General features: G+C 41.3%; 1 protein-coding gene across 5 annotated transcripts in view; it reads right to left on the bottom strand.

The window, feature by feature from the left end:
* KIAA1217 (KIAA1217 ortholog) overlaps positions 1-25441 on the bottom strand; it is a 412653-nt gene that overhangs the window by 365522 nt on the left and 21690 nt on the right. For all 5 annotated transcript variants that reach the window (XM_020801609.3, XM_073003054.2, XM_020801618.3 and 2 more), the window contains exon 2: positions 17996-18118. In XM_020801609.3, coding sequence (XP_020657268.3) covers positions 17996-18118 — 123 coding nt within the window. The remainder of the gene's footprint in view (positions 1-17995; positions 18119-25441) is intronic.

The following is a 25441-nucleotide window of genomic DNA, read 5'->3' on the forward strand; positions in this document are numbered from 1 at the left end:
TCATCTGAGCTGAATTCGCCCATTCCTGTCCATTTTAGTTCACTGATGCCTAGGATGTCGATGTTTATTCTTGCCATCTCCTGTTTGACCACCTCCAGCTTCCCAATGTTCATAGATCTTACATTCCAGGTTCCTATGCAGTATTTTTCTTTGCAGCATTGGATTTTCCTTTCACTTCCAGGCACGTCCACAGCTGAGCGTCCTTTCGGCTTTGGCCCAACCACTTCATTAGCTCTGGAGCTACTTGTACTTGTCCTCCGCTCTTCCTCAGTAGCATGTTGGACGCCTTCCGACCTGAGGGGCCCATCTTCCAGCGTCATATCTTTTAGCCTTTTGTTTCTGATCATGGGGCGTTCTTGGCAAAGATACTGGAGTGGCTTGCCATTTCCTACTCCAGGTGGATTGCGTTTAGTCGGAACTCTCCACTATGTCCTGTCCGTCTTGGGTGTCCCTGCACGGCATAGCCCATAGTTTCTCTGAGTTACTCAAGCCCCTTCGCCACGACAAGGCAGCAATCCATGAAGAAGCACTTGCCTTGAAAGGCCTGTTAAGGTCTGACTTGACAGCACATAACATAACTTAAATCCACACCTTTGTTAGAGCCAACCAAAATTTCACAAGAATGTGTGAAGGTAACTGAAGTTAAACGGTGGTTAGAATTCTACAGCTGTTGCTTGTATGCAGTATCAGGGAGATACCTGCTCAAACCAATGGTGGCTAATTCTCTGTTGTTTTGTGAAGTACCTTTAAAAGTAAGGCACAATGCCAATAACACTTTCGGATTTACTATAGTGTGTGCAATTTAAATCTGCACTGACATTTTCAGCTGTTTTGTATAAAAGTTGGCTTTATCTGGTAATAGCTGTTTACGAACAAGATGTTCTGCTGTGAATCATCAGCCACTACTGACTTGTGATGGCCAGAAGTTGGACAATAGAGATATTCATTCACTCTTTCCTCACTGATGAGGACTCCCTGTCCAAGTGAAGTGAAGCATGCTCGCTCAGGGCTTTACAAAGAGGCATCACAGAAAAATGAATGAGGATGCTTGTCTGCTGCTGACTGCAGAAGTTAAGTGGAATGCAATGCGCAGTGGAAGCATCTTGCTTTCTTTATAATCTGGTTATACACAAAATCAACCAAGAGGAATCTTTTGACAGAACCAGTTCTTGCACTGGATCGAAACAATGTCAGTTCAGAGAGGCAATTACTGAGCTTTCCTTTCCTTGGAAACTTGCCAGAAGTTCCAGGGGTCTTTCTTCCCCTCCACCTCCAAATGCTATCTAATCTCTTGACACCACTTCAAATGAAACGAATGTTCCTACAACTTCAGTGTAGCATGACTAATGCACTGTAATGAATGGACACGCCACCTTTTTCCTGCATCCACGTGACATGAAATCGTATCAACAAAAGCTTTTAAAGGTACACAATGCAGAAACAGACCTATGTAGGTGCAACTCTCACACATAAAACGCAACACGTGCAATTGCTTATTTCTATGAAATGCAACGTCTCCGTTTCCAAGATCTCAAGCCTTTGCTCTGAGGTTAAGTCTACAACTTTGTGTGCAGAGTATGTGGTCTCCATTTAAATCTGCAGTTCTTGCATTTTAAAGTCCTCAACTGCAAAACTGTTTGACAACACCAACCATGGGCCTTTTTTTTTTGCTCAAAGAAATATGCTTCATCTTCTTGGCCTCTGCAAGCTCCCAAGGCAATTCAAAATAAAGAGCCATACAATGGGGTCTTGACTTAAGAACGGCTCGAGTTAAGAACATTTTGACTTAAGAACCACTCTCATAGGAAAATATTGACTTGACTTACATACTTAGATTTGAGTTAAGAACTGAAAAAAACCCACGTGGGAGGCAGGGAAAGTGCAAAATTTGAACTTTCAGTTAACTGTTGGCCAGTGAAAAGGGTGCCTGTCTGCTTCCTCACTCCTCCCAGCGTTTAGAGAGTGGATTGGGAGACAGTCTTCAGACTGCCTGGTATTGCCTGGACTGTATTTTCCCTGCCTTCCCTGAACCTTTCTTGACCTAAGAAAAAAAAAGAAACAAAATATCCCCCCTCTAGTGGTCGAAGGCAGAATAGCAGCTTCCCATTAGTTTCTATGGACGGAAAAGAGCAGATACGGATCAAATGGTTTTCAATGCATTCCTATGGGAAATGCAGATTTGACCTGAGAACTTTTTGACTTGAGAATCGCCTTCCAATACGGATTAAGTTCTCAAGTCAAGACCCCACTGTAGTTTTCACAAAGATAGCCATGTACAGCAGAACCAAAAGTACTGCGGCACCTCAGAGACCAACAATTTTATTTCATCATGAACTTTCACAGATACCCCAAGTGAAGTGGACTGAATCTACTAAAGTCCACATCGAAATAAATCTGTTAGCCTTAAAGAAGGGCCAAGAGTATGTAATGCTGATCAAAGCCTAATTATTATTAGATATGGGGCTGTAGTAGGAGGGAAATCCCCAAGTGGGACTCCCCTTGGCCATTTGTTCCATTCCACTGGTAGATGGCCTTCGTTAGATACAACTCAGAATCTATAACCTGTTTGCTAGCGTGGCAGAAGGGGATGGCTCTCCATTCATAAAAGAAACAGGGACATATTAATAAGTCCACATTTTGTAGCAGATTGGAAGAAGGTAAGTTGGTATGATGTTGTCAGAGTATAGAAATTTTATAAGCCTGAACCTGTATATGTGTTTCATTAACGAGCTGCCATTGTGCACAGATGTGAGAATGCTGAATCACTCTGGACATGATGTAATGACTTGAAACCAGGAGAAGACCAGGTGGAAAGCATGAAGTCATCTGTTTTCTGATTGGACAAAATATGCCATGTAACTGTATATAAGTAGACTGTGTGTTTGCTTCTTTCTCTTCCTCCACTATCACTTGCTGCCACGCATGCTGCCAGTTTGTATAAAGAGTTCCTGCTGTGCTGTTAAGATACCTGCCTGTATATAACTGTAAATACGTGTAAATACAACTGTCTTGCAACAAAGAAGAACTTGTGTGTTCAATAACTCTGCGTATTTCTACTGTTGCCAAAACCCTAACAGATGTTTATCAGATTGTTCTATTGCTGTACAATTGCATTGGGAGCCCATACAGCAGGGGTCTCAAACATGCGGACCGGGGGCCATTTGTGGCCTCCCAGATGATAGTTTGTGGCCCTCGCCTTGCCTGCTCCCCCAAAGTGCCCACACATCCTCTGCTATCAAGAGTAAAAAAAAGCCTTGCCTCGCTTGCCGGCTCTCTCCCAAGAGAGCACCTCTTGCACCCTCCATCCAGAACTGCAGCCTGCCAGCCACCCTGCCTGTCTGTCGGCTAAGGAAACTCCTGGGCGGCTTCCTCAGGCTCTTGATCTGCTTGGCGGAAAATCTGATGCGGCCCAGCCTCACCCAGACTCTGTCTCTAGCGGCCCCCAGGTAAATTGAGTTTAAAACCCCTGCCATACAGCAAAGGTAATTTTTTAAAATGTTTCTATAGAGCCAAGAGATACAAAACTGGAAACATTTGTTACTATGCTACTATTGTTACTACTATTATGCTTATCAGTGGCATAGAAACAAGACACAGAAACACTGCAAGATCATTAGTAATTATTCCTTTTTTTTTCTTATTTTGATCCACAGAGCTCTCTTTAGAGGTGAGATTGAGTCATCACGTTCTAATATTAATTTTTCCAAGCGATCAGATTGCACAGCCATATTTCTGTTTTACCAGATGGGGAAGTATTTATAAAGAATGGTAACAGTGAAAGAATTGTAGATATTTATCACCTCATGGTGAGGATTCCTTGTAGAATCTTCACAGGAAATCAACCTGGAATTACAGCTGTTTCTACAGGTCTTTTAGGGCTACATCCACTATCCTAATGAAAAAGGAATGTAGTTCAGTTAGAAAATGACTGAAATTCTGTAGTGTAAGCCCAAGCGTAATTTTTTGAATTTTCCTCCCTTACAAACCACAGCTGCTATAGTTCCGGGGGGGGGGGGGTTGCACCTGCTAGTTTGGTGCATTCACCTCCCCTCCCAAGAACTGCGTGGAGATGCTTTGTTTATATGGGAAGAATAAATAGGAAATTTTGCTTGGGGTTAAGTTACGAACAGGATTTTGTAAGTACCTACCAGAAAGGTATTTTTAACATGGACTGGTAACATCTTCTATAGACTAACTATAATCCTTTTTTCATCAGCTTTGTTTAGCATTAAAGCTCAGTTCCTTAATGGATATTTACTTTAAAAGATGCCTCCCCTGTTAAATTTAAAAAATCAGAAAGACATGGAGAAATGCACATGTAGTTATGTTGTCTTTACTTATTTTAAAGCATATATCCTATACAACCTTAACAGATTTCTGCACTATAATGGATGATGACCTTGGGCTGCCAATACTCTGGGTCTCCTTTAGGTGTCAGTATGCCCAAGACGATATAAAAGCTATAAATATTATTTGTATGCCTTGAAAAATTGCAATTTATCTTTTTTTAAAAAGTGTGCTTAATATGAGTTTAGGTCGTAATATCACAATTGCTCTTAAGAAAAACATCCATCTTCTTTTAAAGTTAAAAAACACTTCCATTCAGCCTCAGGTGTGCCTGCAACTTAGTTTCCTTACAGGTAGGACATAAAATATGTTTCAGACAGCAAATGAACTCCTACTCTTATCAGTGCAACTAATTCCATTCTGCCCCCCTGAGAAGTACAACAGAACTATCAATACTACAGGCCACAATTCAGAACAGAAAATTGGTGGCTGACTGCCATGAAATAAAGTACTGCATAGAGAACAAGAGGGAAGAGATGAGGTGGAGGCAGCAAGAAAACAGCTAAGAGACACAGAACAGTAATTCACATACAGCAGGTTCCCATCACATAATTATAAGCCATTCTAAATAGGAAAGAGAGAAAGAGACAATTTATAAGGCAAAAAAGTAAGGATACATAAGAATTATGAATTATCACATGCATGCTATAGCTTTGTTGCTTTAATGTTCCCAGTTAACTCATACCAAAACATCTTTTCCAGTGGTTGGTTTATTTATTACTCACAGTTATATGCTGTCTTTGCTTCAATAAGCTCAAGGCTCTCCTCACTTTATCATCACAACCACTCTGTGAGGTAAGCCAACCTGACAACCTGACAGTCAACCAGTGAATTCCACAGCTCAGTAGGGGTTGAGCAGAGGTCCCTGCTCCTAGTCCAATATTCTAATTACTGCATCATATTAGCTGAAATCTAGTAGTACAATTTGGTGAGTCAGCTCCTCCATAAATTCCACTGATTCAATGGGCCTACAGTGGCGCCTCGCTAGACGATTACCTCGCAAAATGGTTAATCCGCAAGACAATAGTTTTCTGCGATCGCTATAGCGCTTCGCAAAAGAGTTTTCCCTATGGGCGATTTTCGCATAGGGAAAATTTTGAGCCATGCTTTGCAAGACGGGTGGGGGTTTTTTTGGGACCGTTTTTCGCAATTTTGACAGCTGGGTCCGGGCTTCGCAAAACGGTTTTCCCTATGGGCGATCTTCGCAAGACAACAATTTTTTCCCCATTGGAACGCATTAAATAGATTTCAATGCATTCCAATGGGGAACCGCATTTCACAAGATGATGTTTTCGCAAAACAGCAATTTCACAGAACGAATTAACATTGAATTGCAAGGCACCACTGTACTCTAGTTGTGACTTATGACCAGATTCCAGACACAGTCTTGTTTGAGGTTTTTAAAAGCTTCCTGTTAACAAGGATGTCCTCTTTAGCTCTGGAGTTGTTCTCCTCTTTCCTAACCTACCCCTCAAAAGGGCTGCAGTGATTTGGTTCCACCTTCACTGGTATTCAGTGTATTAAATTAATCACCAATGGGTATTGTTAGGTTCTGAAAGAACAACCCTTTCAATATATTAGTTAGTTCCAGAAGGAAATTCAGTACAAACATGCTTGTGATCTCTTAAAGCTTCCAATCATGGTCCTCTGGAAATTCCAATCGCACAGTATTACTTATTCTTTCATTAGAAAGAAAATATACTCTTAATTCGAAAGGTAAGATTCCAACTGCATTTTGCTTTATACCTACCAGTGTGTCATTAAAACCAAGATTCTTCCATATAGCTTGAAATACCTTCTTGTCTTTGCAATATATAAAAGAAATGTATGTTGTGCTGCAGGAGCAGTTGAAAAGTAAAACCAGTTTTTCATTGTTCTAAAAGCACCATCCAAACCTGGATTTATTGTTTAGTTTCACTGACAGCTGTGGTGATAAACAAGGCACATACCAACCTTTGTAACCATTTAGGATGTTACAAATGCATTTCCTTCTTCATCTGTAAAAAAAGAGAGTCTAAATTAAAACAAAATAGGAAACAATCGTCTTCTGTAGTGAAGAGAAAGAGAAAGAAGGAAAGAGAGTATTTCATCAGGGTTTCCAGAACAGATCACAGAATTGTACACAATTCCGATAGTTGGTCCATGGTAGATAATAAAACAGTTATGGTTGAAAGATTTACAGCCCAATTTGTCTTCTGGTCAAACAACCCTGGGTTTAAAATGATGGTCTTTTTTATCAAAGTATGTTTTCTACAGATGCTGTAGTTACAGAATTTGGCTTTTGGTCAGAAAAAGGGAAATGTGCTAAGCGATCAATTATACTGCAGAACTACTGCCAACTTTACAGCTACTAACAGTGGGAGGTGGAGAGAAGGAAAGCACACAATTATGGGCTGTTTACATCTACAGACAGAACCATAGAATAATTGAGGTAGAAGGAGGCTATGTTTCAGGTAAAATGTGTATATGTACTCATCCAAAGACTCTGTAAATCATCAAAGGAGCTGTTTGTTTGTTTTTTTTGAGTGGGGAATAAGTTTCATTAAAACCACCAGCCAGCCCCTGAGTCCATTTGCAGCTCCTTTCCTTCTGAAAGAAAGGAACCTGAAATATGGGATCAGCTATCGGTGATCAGAATAGATCTTACTCACACATATACCTTAATATATGATTAGAGTTAAGTACCGTATTTTTCGCACTATAAGACACACTTTTTTCCACAAAACAGGGGGATGGAAAGTCTGTGCATCTTATGGAGCGAAGAAAGCAGATTATTTTTTCCTGTTTTCTTCTCCTAAAAATTTGGTGTATCTTATGGAGAGGTGCATCTTATGGAGCGAAAAATACGGTATTTAAAATTACTATCTCGTTCATGAATCAAACATGCCTGAAAAGTAAAATCTTAAATAAGAACAAGTGTAATAAAGCTGCAGCAAAATTATGCCACATATTCAGAGGTATAGCCAGCTCCATTCTGTTCCAGCACACTATCATTTCTTCTCATCCATTTTCTGTTTTAACCCTATGCTGGTATTGCATGGCCACTGACCATATGCAAACCTAATTGAGCTTTGCAATTCTTCTTTTATGGTTTTCTTTGTCTGTTTCAAAAGTTTTTGTTGTTGTTATTACATAGCTCTGCAACTTTGGGCAGGTTTGCAAGCTTTCTGACAGCTTCCTCTTACTTGCAACATTATCTAAAACTTAAAACCCACTTTTTACAATGCATATATATTGTACATATACTGTACACCAAGAAGCAGTAACAGCAGAAGAAAGATGTGCATAGCTGTCACCGGTGTAGAAATACCAAGTCTAAAACACAAAGTATTGGCATTTGCCTTGGCTGCACAAACAACAGCATCATGAAGCTAGCTCATCTACTAATTATGCATGGGGGAAAAACCTTGAATTTAGCCTTGTGAGTGAGTGAGCTTCAGCACACAGGAAGGATCTACCTTCCTTATTCTATTGGCTCTTCATGGGTCCCTGCCATTATGTAACATAATGGGGTGAATCTCTTCTCCAGGGTATTAGCTCAACACACCATCTCCTCTTGGAGCACAAGGCATGACAGACTAAGAGGGATGAGAAAGAGAGGAGGGGGAGGGGGAAGAGACACTATGATTTCTGCCAAAAGGGAGTATAAATGAGTTGATTGCCCCAGGCAGGGAGAGAGAGGGGACCTGAAAAACATTGGAGGAGATCAAAATTGAAGAGTCGGCTGACAATCCAGAGTGGAGTGGTGAGGAATCAGAATTTACCATTTTCAACTTGCCTGAAGGGAGTTCTCCTCTAGGCTACATCCTCCCTCCTCCCAGACTCCTTATTAAAGGGATTCAAAATAGGACCAGAGAGTGCATCCAGGAATAAGACCAGACTGAGGTCAGCTCAAGAGTCACACTGAAAGGAAACAGGAAAGACCCAGTGGGTGCAGTTGAGCTTACCCTGACCCAGCTGCATCACTGGCATTGCCAGAGACAATTCGAGAAATTGTACCAATGGCCAGATACATCAGGGAGGAAAACCTGAAAGTTTATAAACTGTGACCAATTTTTGGACTGTTTGAAATTAGGGCAAGGTAAAAGGAATCTTGTCCATCTCCCTGTGAAGGACTTGTTGGATTGGAGTTAACTTCCCCATCAAGCTATGAACCTAACAAAGGAGAAAAATGACTCTTGAAAGGTGGGACCCATGTGTAAATAGTTTTGAATAAGTATTCCCCTGTTGAATTGAAACCGGGTTGTCTTTTGAAGTCTCCCTCCTGACAGTTCACATCAAAACCTTTACAATTCCTCTCCTTGTTCCTTTCTTATCTTTTTTCTTCCTCTGAGGTATGGTAGGTCATAACTGGAATAAGATGGGGACCTGAAATGCAATTTCTCAAGATCTAGCACAGTGTTCTACTCACTATATCATACTAGCAAAATGGAAAACAATATACATTAATCATCAATGGGAGTTTGAATAACTGCTCCTGGATAAATATTTTGGGTTACCAATTCATTATACCAGCAATCCTAGATATTCCTGGACCATGTTTCTTTAAAGTTTCAGTTTAGATACAGAAAAGTTCTCTCAGGTTTCAAGGCACAGAAGATTCTTCGAAGTAGCTGTCAAGATGCTTCAGTCCTGTCTTGGCTAGACTAGCATCTTAGAAACCAGTGTCCCTGAACTCATTTCATTTTGGCTCTGATGCAGAGACCACTGAGAGAAATACTAATTACTTCCAATTACATCAAGACTCCATCATGTATCTGTCCACTACTTACATGAACTGATCAACATCTCACTCCAATTAGACTGCTGAACTAGATGGTGACTTTCATCTACTGCCAGTCTTTTGTAAGAAACAAAAGGAGTTCCAGTTTTATTATCAACATCCAGAGTCTTCCAGTCTCTACCAACACTTAAATCCACCTCAGGTGTCTAGAAATGGTTGTTTTGTGGGGCTTCAGTTAAGTATGATTACGATTATGTTTATTCTCATTATATATAGCCCACCAAATGTTATCTGCATTTAGTTCCTTGAATATCATACTTTTCCAAGAACTTAGAATGTTCATAGGTATTGCCTTAAAATATGTGCTGTTAAAGTGAGACAGACTCATGATGATAACAATGACAATGACTACTACTTTTTTCTACTATTAAAAAAACTGTCACTTTTCAGGCAAGGCAAGAAATATGTCAACATTACTAAGCACCATAGGACTAAGCACCTTAACTGTATGCTATTTTTTAAAAAAACTTGTACTTTTACATTAAGGTTTTATTTTTTGAAAAATAGAATCCTGTGAACATTATTAAGAGCAAAATACTATTGTACACATAATATATTCTTAGATGATGAGGAATTTGAAACCAGGTGAAATTCTAAAATGCAGAAGTAAGGCTACACTTACTTCTCACTTTATCCGTGCACTTTTACTCCTCCACAAATGCTCTAGACTGATACTGTTGGAAAACACCTGTTAATTCCCCTCTCATGATGCCAATCACAAGAGGTTCTAAGGCAGCTGCTGACATAGTCAGTGCTATTTCCACAGAGTGGCCTTCCAGATCTGACAAAGGCATATGGCATTATCTGTGATCATGGTAGGAGACGTGGGCAGGATTACACCCAAAAGAAGATTTTGACTAAACAGCTCTCATAATGGTGGGAGCTTTTCCTCAGTAGAGGAGCAGACTGCATCAGGTAATGGCAGATTCTCTTCACTGCCAGTGTTAAGAAAAGACTGGCTGGCCACCTGTCGGGGTCCTGCAGACGTACTCCACATTGCAGGGCCTACATTGACCAGAAACTAGACTGGATCTGGAAAGGAGAATTTCCAGCTTGTGGAGGCAAGGAATGTTTCCCAACTAGACAATGGCAAAGGAGAGTCTTTTGCTTTATCTCTGATTGGTGACTGGAGCTAAGAGCTAACTCTTTAAGGCTCAGGAAGTTCTTCCATTGATTTGTACTCCTAGAAGGATATTCTTGAACAGGAGCTCTGATTTGCAGCTTGTGAAGGCCTTCCATGTCTGAAAATTGTTGCAGTGGGCTAAATTGGTAACGTGTTCCTGCCTTGTACTTAAATTCCACCCAATACTGGAATGAAACCCCTGAGACCCTTCCCAAATAGGAGCCTGGTCCTTAGTCCAAAAAAAAAGTTTTGGATTATAGACTAGATGATCTCGAAGGTCCCTTCTAATTCTCTGAGTCCAAGCAGCACATCAACCTTATCTCACTCAACCAGAAAACAGCCCCATGCAATCATTTTCCCTACCTCCAGTCCAAACAGCTGCTTAATTTTTCCTATAGTACAGAAAACGTGGAATCCTGCCATCCATTAATCTACTGCTACACAGCACTGAAATTGGTGTATTTCCTCAATGGCAGCTGATGAAAATTGGAGTCTTGAGCCTGAGTGACTACTTTCACTACTGTATCTCTCCTGCATAGTTTAAATTAAAACTTACTGTATTGGAAGACCCATTATGTAGCCTGGATTTAGAATCTGGGCACTGGTCCAATGTCATTTCCCGATTTAGTATTTAATTTGTTTCCAAACATCACCTGTCTTATAATTTGAAGAGAAACCATTCACACCTTTCACTGGACACACACTTCTCTTCTACTCTCTTGCTGTATTTATTTATATATCTGTATGTCTATTTACAAGAATAATTTTAGTGAAGAATTGCTCTCACAATATTAGCCATATCTTGTACATAAATTACATATTTTATGGTTATAGATGTTAGCACATATGACAGACAGAATTACAATTAAGTGTGTAAGATGCAGCACAGAAAAGATTATGGAGCAGAACATCTCATTTCAGTGAAGAAAAATGTTCTTGTTCTGCAACTAAAACCAAAACGTTTTGTTTCTAACAGTTCCACCTGACTGCCAGATACAGACCACCTTATGCCAGACATATATCCAGTGCAAAAGTAGGTAACCCGTGCCCTCCAAATATTTTATTGTTATGCACTGTCAATTTGGTTGCTATGTTTAGTCTTCCTCTTTTCTTACTGCCCTATCCTTTCATAGCATTATTGTTTTTCCCAATATATTTCTAATAATATGTCCAAATTATAATGACCTGAATTCAGTCATTTTAACATCTAGTGGAACTTGTGGCATGATTTGATTCAGAACCAATTCACTTATCTTTTTAGCAGTGCATGGCAGGACTATAACTTCCTATTTTAACTACAATATTACAACATACCATTGTCCATGTTAGCTGAGCTGATGGAAGTCACAGTTCAAATGGGTAGAAGATACCTGATACAATACAGGAAGACATTTTCCATACCACCTTGCAGAATAATTTTGTTCTTTAGTCGTTAAGTTGTGTCCAACTCTTCATAACCCCACGGACCAGAGCACGCCAGGCCCTCCTGTCTTTTACTGCCTCCCGGAGTTGTGTCAAATTCATGTTGGTAGCTTTGATGACACTCTCCAGCCATCTCGTCCCCTGACACCCTCTTCTCCTCTTGCCCTCACACTTTTCCAACATCAGGGGCTTTTCCAAGGAGTCCTCTCTGCTCATGAGATGGCCAAAGTATTGGAGCCTCAGCTTCAGGATCTGTCGTTCCAGTGAGCACTCAGGGTTGATGTCCTTCAAAATGCATAGGTTTGTTCTCCTTGCAGTCCAGGGGACTCTCAAAGAGTCTCCTCCAGCACCACAGTTCAAAAGCATCAATTCTTTGGCAGTCAGCCTTTTTTATGGCCCAGATCTCATTTCCATACATCGCTACTGGAAAAACCATAGCTTTGACTATGCGGACCTTTGTCGGCAAGGTGAAGTCTCTGCTTTTTAAGATCATCTTAAAAAGTGTGGGGGGGTAGTGCTCTGCTTGCGTGCCAAGGGAGATGTCTCCGTGTGCCATAGGTTTACCATCTCTGCTATAGTGTACAGTGGTGCCTCGCTTAGCGATCGCTCCGTTGAGTGACAAAATCGCTTAGCGACGGGGTTTAAGTGATTGCAAAAGTGACCGCTTAGCGATGGTCCCTATGGGGAAAATTCGCTTTGCGATGATCACAGGGAAGCGATCACCACAAAGCCCCCATTTTCGGCCAGCTGATCAGCAGTTTCAAAATGGCTGCTGGAAAAACAAAATGGCCACCCACTGTGTTGCCTCGCTTTAGAGGCACCGAAAATGGCCGCCCCTATGGAGGATTTTCATTTAAGGTTAGTTTTGAAGTCCATAGGAAGCATTAATGACGTTTTAATGCGTTTCTATGGGCTTTTTAAATCTGTTTAGCAATGAAATCTCTTAGCAATGTTTTTTCCTGCATGGATTAACATCGCTAAGCGAGGCACCACTGTATATATATTTACACTCAAACAAAGTTTATATATGGCCTTTATGGCTAACATTCTTCAATAATAAATATATGTTTTCTATGGATACCTGTTCCAAAAATAGTGTGTCCAGGGAACTATAAGCTATTGACTGAAATCCAGTAGGAAGCTGTAACTGGAGCTGTAACTGGAGCAGGCTATTCAATCAGTGGAGAATTCAGTAAATCAGTACCATTGATTCACTTTTATTATGACTTGCTACTGGATTTCAGCCACTATCTTTAGATTTTTACAAATATTCCAATAAAATAATTTACACATGAAATTTTGAGTATAACACTTACAAATACTGTGCGGTCAATTGAATTTCCCCTGTACTTTGGGAAAACTTTTGATATATTTATGCTGCATACAAATTTGACATGCATCATATTTTTAGTTATTCCAATCACCAAATGTAAGATATTTTGTTTTCTTATTAAGGAAGAATCTTTGTTGTGGAGTAAAAATCCATCAAATAGACATACAAAAACTGACAGTGTTCTAGAAAGCATTGAATATGTTTTTAGAAAAATGTCCAGGTCTACTTTTTCTGGAAAACCCACTATCACAGTACATTAACTACGGAATGAAACATTTAGACTCCATTTAGGACACAAAGCTGACTTTCCACATTTTAGCAGTAGCACAGGAGAAGAATACTTTTCCAAGGCATGTCGTAGCAAACTTTAAACATAATATTTCCTTCCTATGGCAGACTTGGTTGACAGGAATTCCTCTTGCATTTGAAGAAAAGCATGGATCACCAAGCAATTAAAAAAAATGCAGCAGCTTCAACATATTGGAGGACACTCCATCCATAGACAAGTCTGTATCTTGACCAAATAGAAGAATTTAAGAACAAAAAACACCCCACAAATACCCGCAGAGTTCTAGAATAGAATGAGAAAGAGAAGGTGGCATGCTCAAACTTCTACTAGATTTTAGATTATTTCCAATCTTATGTGTAGAACATTTCTATGCAAACCAAAGGGTGACATTAAATATTGCAAAAACTATAGTAATCTGTACACTGCTATTCAGGGCTGGACTGGGACCAAAAATCGGCCCTGGCATTTAGAGCACACAGGCCCACCGGCTGTGGGGACACAGGCCCACCTGGCTTTGGGCCAGGATTGGCCCTATGGACCCGGGGGGATTTTGAGCGAGGTGCTCTCGCCATCAGCCTGGCCTACCTCACAGGGCTGTAGGGAGGAGGATAAAACTTGGGAGGGAGCCGAGGATATGAACTAAACGAATAAACAGAACCTCCCTGTGCAAGAGGAGTGTATCTTTTCTGCTGCAGCGCATCCTAAGGAGCAGGATAAGAAGGCAACTCGTATCTAAAGCGGGGTTGTGACATTCTCAGGGGACGGTGAAACAAATACAGCGTAGCCCAGCTCTGATGAGGAAATTTTCACTTAAAAAAAAAACTGGCCAGGAAAGTTGATCTTCCCGGGACCAGGTCAGGATCCCTCTGGTCAAGGCTGGGCTTGCTGACGAAACTTCAGCCCAGCCTCGTCAGAGGGGCTTTCCTGGGAGGCAGCATGGCCACCCCTGCCCGGGAGGAGAGGCTTTCTTGCTTCCAGTTTCCGATCGGCCCTCCTCACCTCTTCCAGTCCCCCCATCCGCTCTTTTCCCTGTCCTCGCCCCTTCCTCCTCCTCCTCCCCTCTCTGGGCCCCCCCGGCTTTCCCTCCTCGCCCGCCCGCCCAGGGAAGGCCAGCCGAGGCGCCCGCTCCCCCAGCGGCGCGCTTCCCTTTGGAGAGGCCAAGGGCGCCTGGCGAAGGCGACGCGCCCGGGCACCGTGCGCTCTCGGCTACCTGGGCGCCCGGGCAGCGGGGCAGGCCGGGCCGGGCGGGTGGTGGGGGAGGATCCGAGGCGAGGCTGCCTCCTCCTCCTCCTGCCGCCGCTCCCGCTCCGCCCTCCGGCCCTCCCCGGCCCCGGCGCGCCAAGGCAAGGGAGCGAGCGAGCGAGCGGGGCGGGGGATGCGCTGGCCAGACCCTCCGGCCGGCCACCAGTACCAGCCGCGGCCCGAGAGCAGCCGGCGGGCAGGCAGGGCCGGGAAGCCGCGGCGTCTCGGCTGCCCACGCTAGCCTCGAACAAAGCGCGCAGCCACCGCCGCCGGCTCCGCGGGCGCGGGAGGGAGGCAGAGCGGCCGCGTCCCCATGGCTGCTGCCTCCGCTGCCCGGAGCCTGCCTTCACTGCCGCGCTAGGAGCCAGTCCTCGGCGTTGCCCCCCATCGGGCGCGGGTGCGCTCTTGGGCCGGGTGGGGAGGTTTGGGGGGGACGCCCCAGCTGGAGGGGCGGGAGGAGAAGGAAGGAGGAGGAAGAGGAGGAGGCAAGGCAAGGCAAGGGGGCGCGGGGAGGGAAGGCTCCCTTTCGCTCTCTCGCTCGCTCGCTCTCTTTTGGGGAGGGGGGCTCAGCCTGGCCCTGCGCTGAGGCAAGAACCCAAGAACCGGCCCTTCTGACCATCGGCCCTTCTGGCATTTGCCAGAATTGCCAGATGGCCAGTCCGGCCCTGCTGCTATTTCAAAACGATTGTTCCTACAAAACTGAATACACTGCTATTTTATGAAAAATATAAACTTCTCTCTCAGAAATTCAGAAGACAGATTTCCATACATATGTAATTTTCTTCCTACCCAGCCTCTATCTCTCTAAAAGTACGTTCTGAAAATACTTTTTTCTATTTAACAACATTTTCATCATGGTACCGTGGAAGACAAAATCCTGAGCAATACAAGAGATTGTCACTATTGCTGTGAGAGATTAGGAAAATGAAACCTGACAGTCTCAGACTTCTTTGCTTTGCTCAATATCTTAGAACTTTGCTCCTATGCACAGGATGACAGTTTGAGTTAGTACAGATCAAGGAAGAGGTCTCCTTCCTCCATCCCAAAATAGACTTATTCAGCCTTCTATGCACCAGAGGCTGCTTTAAGGAGGGGCAAAAGAGAAAGCAGCTTTCATTTTATAACCTAGAGTATCTAAACTTTGTAAGGCAATAAAGGAGCTCTCTGTGCCACAGAGTGGCTATTGCAAACTTACTGAGGAAGGTGAAAAAATACCAGTCATGGGTTTAAGAAAATATCACCTGTCTCCATACCAAGGAGAAAAAAGGCAGAAGAGGAAGTTAGACTTTCCATGGGACTGGTTCACTCCATAATACATATAATCAATGTAGTCAAGGATAAAAAAAATAGAGAAGCAGATCCCCATATACACCTCCCTTCAACTCCCCAGACAAAATGTAGCACATATACGTAGCAAATAAAACTAAAAAGTTAAGTTCAACAATACTCATAAAACTGGAGAAAGCATGGAATCAGACATACACGCACAGCAATAAAATATGAAGACCTATGTATGCCAATCAATGACTTTTTCTTTTGTTAGAGAGAAGCTCTGCAGGAGCAGTCTGCAAGCAAATTACACAAAACCGCACAATGCACGGTGGAGTGAATAAATAGCAGGAAGGAGCAGAACATAAGAAACATCATTCTGCACAATGTGCATACAAACCAAATGAAAATGGTTGTAATTTGATAAACAAGAGGAGCAAAACAAAAATCAAGCACAATCCTGTGTATTTGAAACAGGATACTTTTATTTCATCAGCAAGAGCATTTCTCAGGCATTTTCTGGAGTGTGTGCACATGTGCATGCATACACACACACACATCAATAACAACTTGGCCAAATTCTTTGACAAAGGATATCCTAAACAACACTGCAGGATTGTCACCCTGTCTGTTCGGAGTCTATTTAGGAAACATTTAGTCACTGTTCTTTATTTACTATGAATTCTTTGTAGACTCAAGCATCCTTTTCAATGAAGTGACTGTTTCAATGATGAGTGGAAACCCAAGGGAGGGAGATGAGGAAGAATCCAGATAACCCACACTCTGTTACAACTCTTAGATGCACTAGTTGTTTTTGTTTCTTATGTTCTCATAGTAACAGAATGCAAATGAACTCTTATTTAAATTCCTGCTCAGCATTTGCTGTTAAGCGAAAACATCGTCTTGCGAAACACGTTTTCCTATTGAAATGCATTGAAAACCTGATAATCCGTTCCAATGGGAACGGATTGTCACCGTAAAGCGAAAATTGCCATAGGAAACATCGTTAAGCGAAATGCGGTTCCCAAGCGAAGACAGCCGTCTAACGAAACAGAGACCATTAAAAGACTCGTATAGCGAAGCAAGACCAAGCTGTCAAAAACATCGTAAAGTGAAAAACAGGGACCTAAAATTTAACCCTCTTGCAAAGCACGATCCCTAACATCATAAAGCGAAAATCGCCCATAGGAAACATCATTAAACGAAGCGCAAGACTGCTCCGAAAACCTATTCGTAAAGCAAATTCGTCGTTATGCGAAGCAATCATCTTGCGAGATACCACTGTATATTGTTCTTGATTCAGTAACAGTGAACAGTGGTCAGATGAAAACTAAATGAAGTATCTCCAGCCTTACAGAAACACTGGGGGAATGGGGGGGGGAGAGAAAGTACTGCAACTTCACACTCTAAACACTAGACCACTGGTTCTTAACCTTTGTTAGATGTTTTTGGACTGCAACTCCCAGAAGCCTTCACCATCAGCTGTGCTGGCTGGGGTTTCTGGGAGTTGCAGTTCATAAACACCTGAGTAACAAAAGTTTAAGAACCACTGCACTAGACCATGATTTAGAGCAATGGTTCCAAGCCTTGGGTCCCCATTGGATTAAAACTCCCAGAAGGCTTCATTGCTAGCTGTGCTGGTCAGGATTTCTGGTAGTCCAAAGATGTCAGAGGACCCAAGGTTGGGAACCACTGGTTTAGAGCTACGTACTAGTAACACACTAATATCTCATTCAATATGTTAATCACTAGGGGAGGAAAGTACCTGAACTATTATTTCAGTACAGCTGTGAAAGTCAGTATGGTTCTAAAAATACAAAAAAGTCTTAGCAATGTTAGGTTCACACAGACATTAAGACAAATGAAGTAAGCTCCTGTTTAAAGATTTAAAACAGAAAAATATTCAGGGTCTTTCTAGACTGTACAATTACCATGGCTTTGAAATGGTCCATTCACTAAAGTTTATGGGGAAGGTTGTCTTCAATGACTTTTAATCATGAGCAATAAGACCCCTCAGTCTAATTATGAGCAATAAGACCCCTTGGCACTCAAATTTCATGCCTCATCCAGCTACACCATGCTGTTCTCAGTATGGTCCAAGGAAAACAAAGTTGTTGATCACAAAAACCAGCCACCAGGGATACTTAGTAAATGTTATTTGACACACATGACACAGCTTTTACTTACCTAATGTCCCATATGGGAACTCTATGCTCCAGCCAGCTTGCCTGGTAACTCTGACATCAAGGCATGATGCATGATGGGGTATCGCAACGGAGTAACATCTTGCTAGTTGTGATTTTGGTGGGCCTAGAACAGAAAAAAGTGCATTTGTCAAGGAGACTCTTAGGAACATTTATTATAGCTGTAGGATTTTTTGATTTTACAGAAAATCTTACACATGGTCTCTAACTTCCCAAATTGTAGAACATTCCCCCTTGCCCATCAATGTTGGCTCTTCATGCTCTGTGTTTAAAATACTGTAAAGGGATTAAGGAATTAAGACATATCTCTTTCATTTAATCTTTTAAATTGTCCATAGTGGTTTCCAATATTATTCCAATGATGCTTAATACTTTAACATAGTTTTACTACTTTCATGTATTATTTTTATTGGTATGTTCTCACCTTGATGAGTTTTGTAGAGGGGCAGTGCATAAATCTAAGAAGAAGAACATACAAAACAAATGGCAAAAGTTTCTTCTTTTTTTCTTCTTGAGGCAAGCAATTTAAGAATGATGGTTAACTTAAAATTAAGACTGACCAACAATGTAACCAACTCAACAGCAGCGACAAGGACAACACACATCTAAGCTCCAGAAAGGTCCTTGGAAAAGCACTGAACTGAAAATCACAATATTCTGCCAATTAAAAATTGTAGGGGAGAAAATATATGATGCTGCAACAAGAATCTCAACAAATCTAAATCTTCCCATCCAATTTACCAGTTCTCATGCATCCCAATACAATTCCTAGCTGGTTTTGTCTTCAATTCCACAGCAAGAAAAAGATGTTTCAAGCAAGTGTGAAGTGATAGTTATTATATTCTGGCAAGTTTTCTTGCTATCTTGTTGAACGATACAGAATAATCTGTCTCAATAAACTGTAAACACATAGTTACCTGCTCCTAAGGCTAATCTCTGATGAATAAAGTTTGTAAAAATAATAGATCAGCATTTAAGTGAAAACAAAGATTATGTGCTTACCTCTAAAAAGAATGCATGGAACTATTTATTACTAAGCTCTCCAATAAAACCAGTCAAAACAATCATATTCTGTATCCTGTTCTCTCTGTACTATAGCATGACCTGTCTGAATGTTATAGATGCACACTATGGATATCTCTATTAACGAAACTGAATGATCAGGCTAGTAATGTCTCCTGCTCTGTTCAAGAGCAAACACCAATGCATGGAGTCAGCATTCCTAGAATTCTTTACAGGCTCCTTTGGAGGCCATTGCTTCTATCGATCTTGGTACTCTCTGACACATTTTAACAACATGAAAGAGCCACTAGTCACAGCTTACATGTGCTCTGTTTGCTGGGAGGACGCTGCGACAAATTAAGTCCCCTTCCTCTGATCTGAAGAAAGGCAGAGAAAAGAGAACTCTGTACAGCTGTGAAGCAGAACTCTTAGAAAGCAAGGGCTGAGACTGTGAATCCCAGCATTATTTGCAATTATGAAAAGGTAATTCATATTTAACTAAAGCAAATTCTGTAACATGCTCACACCTATTATAGGAGTATCATAGGAATTTGCTCCTTGGATTCATGCATATCTAGAAAAGAAACAGATTTGGAAAAAAGGAATACTAAACTGTCTTATGTTCCAACAAATTCAGAACCTGGAAAACTGCTTTTCTGGGCTAAAACTCCTAGAATTCCCTGACCAGCATGTGGCTGAATACTTGCAAAAATAGAACTAGTTTTCAGGTTGGGTGTTTTTCTTGCCATTCTCAGGATTAAACCTGGGACCTTCCAAATGGAAAGCAGGGCTTTACCACTGACCTACAGCCCTTCCACCTATGTGGGGTGGGGGAGAAACCTTGCATATTTAATGACAGCAACAGGTCAAAGCCATGAGGTTGTGCTCTGTATTTCTACAACATCTCCTCCCCACCTACCCACCCACAAAAGCCTGATGGACTGAACTGAAGCTTCCTTCAACATTTTTGATAGCCTAGAGACTGCTGTTACCAGCTTCTCCTCCTTGAGCCAAACATTTCACTCTGCCTTACAGCTGGGCCAGATGGGCACAACTGGCGAGCACCAAATTGGGGGAGGCTGTTCCATAGCTTATTCAGATTCAGTGAAGAGGCTGGAAGCAGAGAGAAAACAGCAGATATAAAGTCATCTCATTCAAAGGCTCTTTTAGAAACTTGAGATATGTTTGCGGAAAATAGACAGGAGGGAGGACAGATGTGGACGGAACAAAAGGGAAGTAAAGATTAAAAGATAAATTGATTTTGGGCTCTATAGGCAGCATCACATGATAGATAATGGGCCAAGAGCCATTTTTAAAAGTGGCTGACAGAAAGTTAAGATGAAAAGGAAGTACGGCATTCACCACGTCAGTGGCTTTTTCTCCCAGCTGTCAGCACATTAACACTGAAAAGAAGATTATGTGCAGCTCTTGTAAAATGCACGCTCCTTACAAATGGGTATTTATATCCATTTCCTCCCCAAGGTGAAAGGTTATCTGTGGTCATATTAGCAAACAGCTGCTTATGATTTGAGTTGCATGCTATGCTTGGAAAAGCAATGCCATGTAATCCATTCCAAATGAATCCCTGTATTTTTGATATCCCAGTATGCCAAATGTTCAAAGGAAGAATACACTTAGTGATAAAAAATAATAACAGTAACAACAAAAGCAGCTAACACAGCCTTCCTTTATTACTGATTAATCTGACTACTGTATATGAAAATACAACGCTCGGCATTTTGCAGAGAGCAAACAGGAGGCCAGCTCAGTACATTTCTATTGCTAATTACTCTTCATTTTAGGAACAAGATATGCTTATGCAGGAACAACAGTGAACTTAGGGTGAACTCTGGAGCAGGACACCTTGTGTATCTAATTAAGTGCATCCACATTTAAGAGTGACACTGTGGGGCTTATGAAGATTTTAATTTCAGAAAGCTGAAGGGAGCAGGAAAGAAATGATGAAGCAATATTTTGCATCTTGTCAACAGTTCCCCATTGCCCTCACACCAGCAACACACAGTGCTTGGGAGAGTATTTGGATCACAGGGCTACTGCAGATGGTCCAAGTCTCCAAAATCCTTAGCAAGCTCTCCGTTTTTTCACCTTCAGCCCTTGGACTGTAACAAATTGTGCTGAGTTTTTGCATATGCAGCCGGCTGGATTGTTTAGGTATCTGGCTGGAGAGCCAGAGGTTGGGAGTTTGATTTCCCCAGTGTGCGTCCCAGGAAAAGAGTCATATACCTGTGTAACCTTGGGCAAGCTGCATAGCCCCAGAGCTCCCCCAGAAGAAGGGAAAGGCAAACCATTTATGACTACTAGAAAAACCCTAGGCATGATTGCTATAAGTCAGAAATGACTTGAGGGCATACAATTAATTTTATTTTGTATATGCAGAGCACCTAGATATCCATTGTGCGTTGGGTTCTACACTGAACTGTTCCCTCTCTATCAAAAAGAAAGAGAATACCATATGACAATCTACTGTACAGGTTATTTTCTCAAGGATTTTGAAAAGCTGTTTAAGCTGCTGTCTTACATTGCGCCCACCTAACTTCTCCACTATGGTGTGGGTGAGGCAAAGGACTGATTTATGCATCTCAGACAAGAAAAAAGCAAAATAAATAAATTGAAGCACCTAAAAAACTAAATGTTGTATTTTAATGTGAGCTTTCATAGATCAAGTCCACTTCCACAGACATTACAGTGAGACTCCATGACTATAAAGCCTGTGAGCCCCTCCAGCCTATCCACAAGCACAGCCAGGGATTCTTATTAATAACTCCATTGACTCCAGCTCAGCTTCTTGACTCCTATCAGCATTTATTAGAGTTACAGCAGCAGTTCCCTCTGCCTTCCCCCTCCCCCATAGTTGGATAAGGTCAAGTTACAGTTTCTAAACTACAGTACTTGTCAGCTTCGGCAGCCAGTTAGTCTCAGTGAAATTCCCCCAGAATCCAGGTTCTGGAAAGCAGGATGGAGAGCTCAAGTCCAGGATGCACCCCTTCTAAAGAAGGCTTGTATAAATGAGCACAAGAACTCAAACTCTGCAGCTTATCTCTCCTGGTGCCTTCCCTCACTTGCCTTTCCAGAGCTGCACTGTCATCCAGGCTAACTTAGCATTATCCGAGTGCATGGCTGGAGTCTCCAGTGCTTGGCAAGCCAATAAACCTAGTGAGGGTAGACAATTTCTGGCATTCTCCCACACATCCTCTTCTTCCAAGACAGGAAGCAACCCCTTGTCTTTGCAGTTCTGCTCTTTCATTCTCCTTGACCCTGCCTCCTCCAGCTGTCTCTCATCAGGACACTGTCTCTCCTGCAGCTGCAAGGACTCCAGCTAGCCTGATCCTGAGGCAATTCACCCTCCTCTCAGCTACCTGTGGGCTGGAGGCAGACAGCTCACTAGAGGTGTGCACATACACCCCCTCACAAGGCCCTATAACCAGGTGAGGACACAGCTAATGGACAAAGTGACAGTGGTTTTAATTGCATTTTAATTGTTTTGTCTTTTTATTGTATTTTAAATGTTGTAAGCCACCCAGAGACCTTTGGGTAGTGTGGGCGACATATAAGTTAAATAAATAAAATAAATAAATTAGTAAAGGAAAGTACTGTCAAACTGTGAATAACTTCAATTATTATTTATTGCCTACATGGTAAAAAAAAATAGCCAACACAAGTGGCAAATTGTGGTAATCAATGAATGACGTCATAGTTGGTAATATGCTAGAAATCCTTGACTGAAATGTCTGTGTGGGTCTCCAGCATCCTCTTTAGCTCATCTCAGCTGCTTCTCTTTCAAAGCTAATTCTCTAGCAGCTTTTTCTAAGACAGTTATTTTGGGTGAAGTCACAGATTGTCCAGGTAGATTGAAATGTTCTGAAATAGTTTTTTGTGTGTTGCCATTTCTGACATCCAATTTATGTTCATTAATTCCTTTGTGTAGAGGTTTTCCAGTTTGTTCTATATGCAGTGCAGAAGGGCACTGTTGGTAAAGGATGCACAGGTCACATTAGTAGAAGAACAAATAAAGATGTTCCTGATTCATGCATGAACACTTTACCCATTAGTGATTTACAAATAAATACACAAACTGCCTTCAGAGAAAAACTACTGCATTGGAATTAATTCAACATCAAGGTCTTTGAAATATGTAAGATGCTGTTTAAATCATGCAAGCCATCAAAGAGATGAACATATGAGCATACAAATATCTGTCAAGGCACATACATATACTGAGAGTCCTTCAAATATAAAGCATATTTACCTATGAAAAATAAGTATACAATTGCCACTTGTATCAGAGCAAAGGAGATACAATTCTACACTTCTCACGCTTGCAAAGAAGAATAATCTTACTGCTAATAGTTTTTGAAGAGTTGGCTATGCTAATTTGTTTCAATGTGTACAACAAAAATAAAAGGAACTGTAACTTCTTAAAAACTATTTATTTCAATATGAACTTTTGTGGATTGTTATCCATATCCTCAGACACAACTACCACAACCACAAGGTGATATAATCCCTTTGTTTTTATTTTTGTTCTACTTACTCTTAATAGTTTCCAATCTCAGAAAAGGCTGCCAGATATAAATACAGGTCTGCATTTCAATCACGAGTATCTTAGATACACACAGATTTTCCTCTGAACTCTTCTGTAAAAATCCCAACTACTGATCTAGCATTTCGCCTTCACTAACATTAACACTATCCGGCTTAAAAATCCCTCTTCCGAATTCAACTTCTTTGAAGTTAGTCACTGTTAACATTAACCTATGCACAGATATAAAGCAAGATTAATGCACTATGGGGGATTTGCATGGAGGAAGAGAGAAAGGAGGAACATATGAGGTCAAAGAATACTCCACATCTCATTAAACTACTATTAGGGTTTTCTCATCCTTCCGTCTGCATTACACTATAATGGAGGGACTTGACAATCACAACTGAGACTCGGAGCAGACTGTGGAATTGCACATAATTAAGAGATGCACCTCCATTATATTTGCAATGTCTCTAATGCTTCTGTAATGGACTTTCCCCTTTGTACTTAAAAACATTAAGTAGCTTGCATTTGTCAAGGTATTCCTTTAATCATAATCTTACAGCTTTTATTAAAAGTATCTTCAACAAGTAATTAATTTTTCCTCTTTCCTACGAGTTAAGATAAATTAAGTTATCCTAAAAGTTTTTTAAAAAGCTTTTAAAAAAATTATTTCCCATTCAGATGAGATAGGCATCAAATATTTCCTTCAAGATTGTTCCTATTTAATATAGGTTATCAAAACCAATGAGGGAGAAAAAGATAAAACACAGCTCTGCTTCAATATTTTACAGCATCACACTTACACATCTGATACAAACTCAATCAAGCTTAACCTTACTTAATGCCCTTGACAAATCTCTCTTCAGAATTTTTAATACACCAGGCGAAGGCATCAAATATTAAAGCAAAATCTCCCCACTGCCAACAAAGGAGGGACACACACAGAGAGAAATACATTGCAAGTTTCCACACAGTCTTTATTCATGATGGAAGACAGCAACAGAAAGCAACCATTGTTTTATATGCTGAACCTTACTAGAGTCTTGTTCCAGTAACCTTTAAAATTCCTTTGCGCATAGAAAACAGTGCTGATCTTACAGCACAAAATAACACATGCCGGAAAAGACACCATATGCAGTGAAGACCAAACTTTTATTAGTGTATACTAGAGGTGGGGAGGTTAGTCCAGATGTTGCTGGACTAAAAAATGCATCAGATCCAAGCCTGGGCAATGGGCAGGGAAGATGCACCAGAGCATGCACCATATGGAGGACCACAAGTTCTCACTACCATAGCATGTGAACAGAAGAAAGTCTCTTAAAAGGACAAAGAGACAAAATTATGGCCAAAATCCTGTTACACAAATTACAGCTGTGGAAGGATGATTACGTCACCAGAAGGATTAGATTTTTAGTAATTAAAAACTTCCTCTTTCCAACCCACAGCTCCCAGGGCTCCCAAGCAATGAAATTAATTAGTCATGAGTAGTTGTTTCCCCTCAGCACAAAATTATTGGAAGCTCTTATTTATTTCCCTACATTACTGGAGGTCCTTATTCATTCCCCTAAGGACATAAGATCTAATACTGCAAGAGGCAGAGATTGAGAAACTCAGTAAAGCCTTCACATCATTGCCAACCAACTACTTTTCCCAAGATTTTGCTGCCTGAGCATGACAGCAGTTATAGTCAAACATGTTGAGATGGCACCCTCTTGGAGAAAGCTAACTTAGAGCAGGGGTGGGAAATTCTTTCCACCCAAATTCAATTTCAGCTTTGGGGATGGAGTCCTGCAGTAGGCATAGCCAAAGCCAAAAAGGAGACACAAGAAATACCAGCATATTTCAGCTTAACATTCTTGCTATTAAGGCATTTTAGAACCA

This window comes from Pogona vitticeps, chromosome 6, assembly GCF_051106095.1.
Source record: "Pogona vitticeps strain Pit_001003342236 chromosome 6, PviZW2.1, whole genome shotgun sequence".
Classification (NCBI taxonomy): domain Eukaryota; kingdom Metazoa; phylum Chordata; class Lepidosauria; order Squamata; family Agamidae; genus Pogona; species Pogona vitticeps.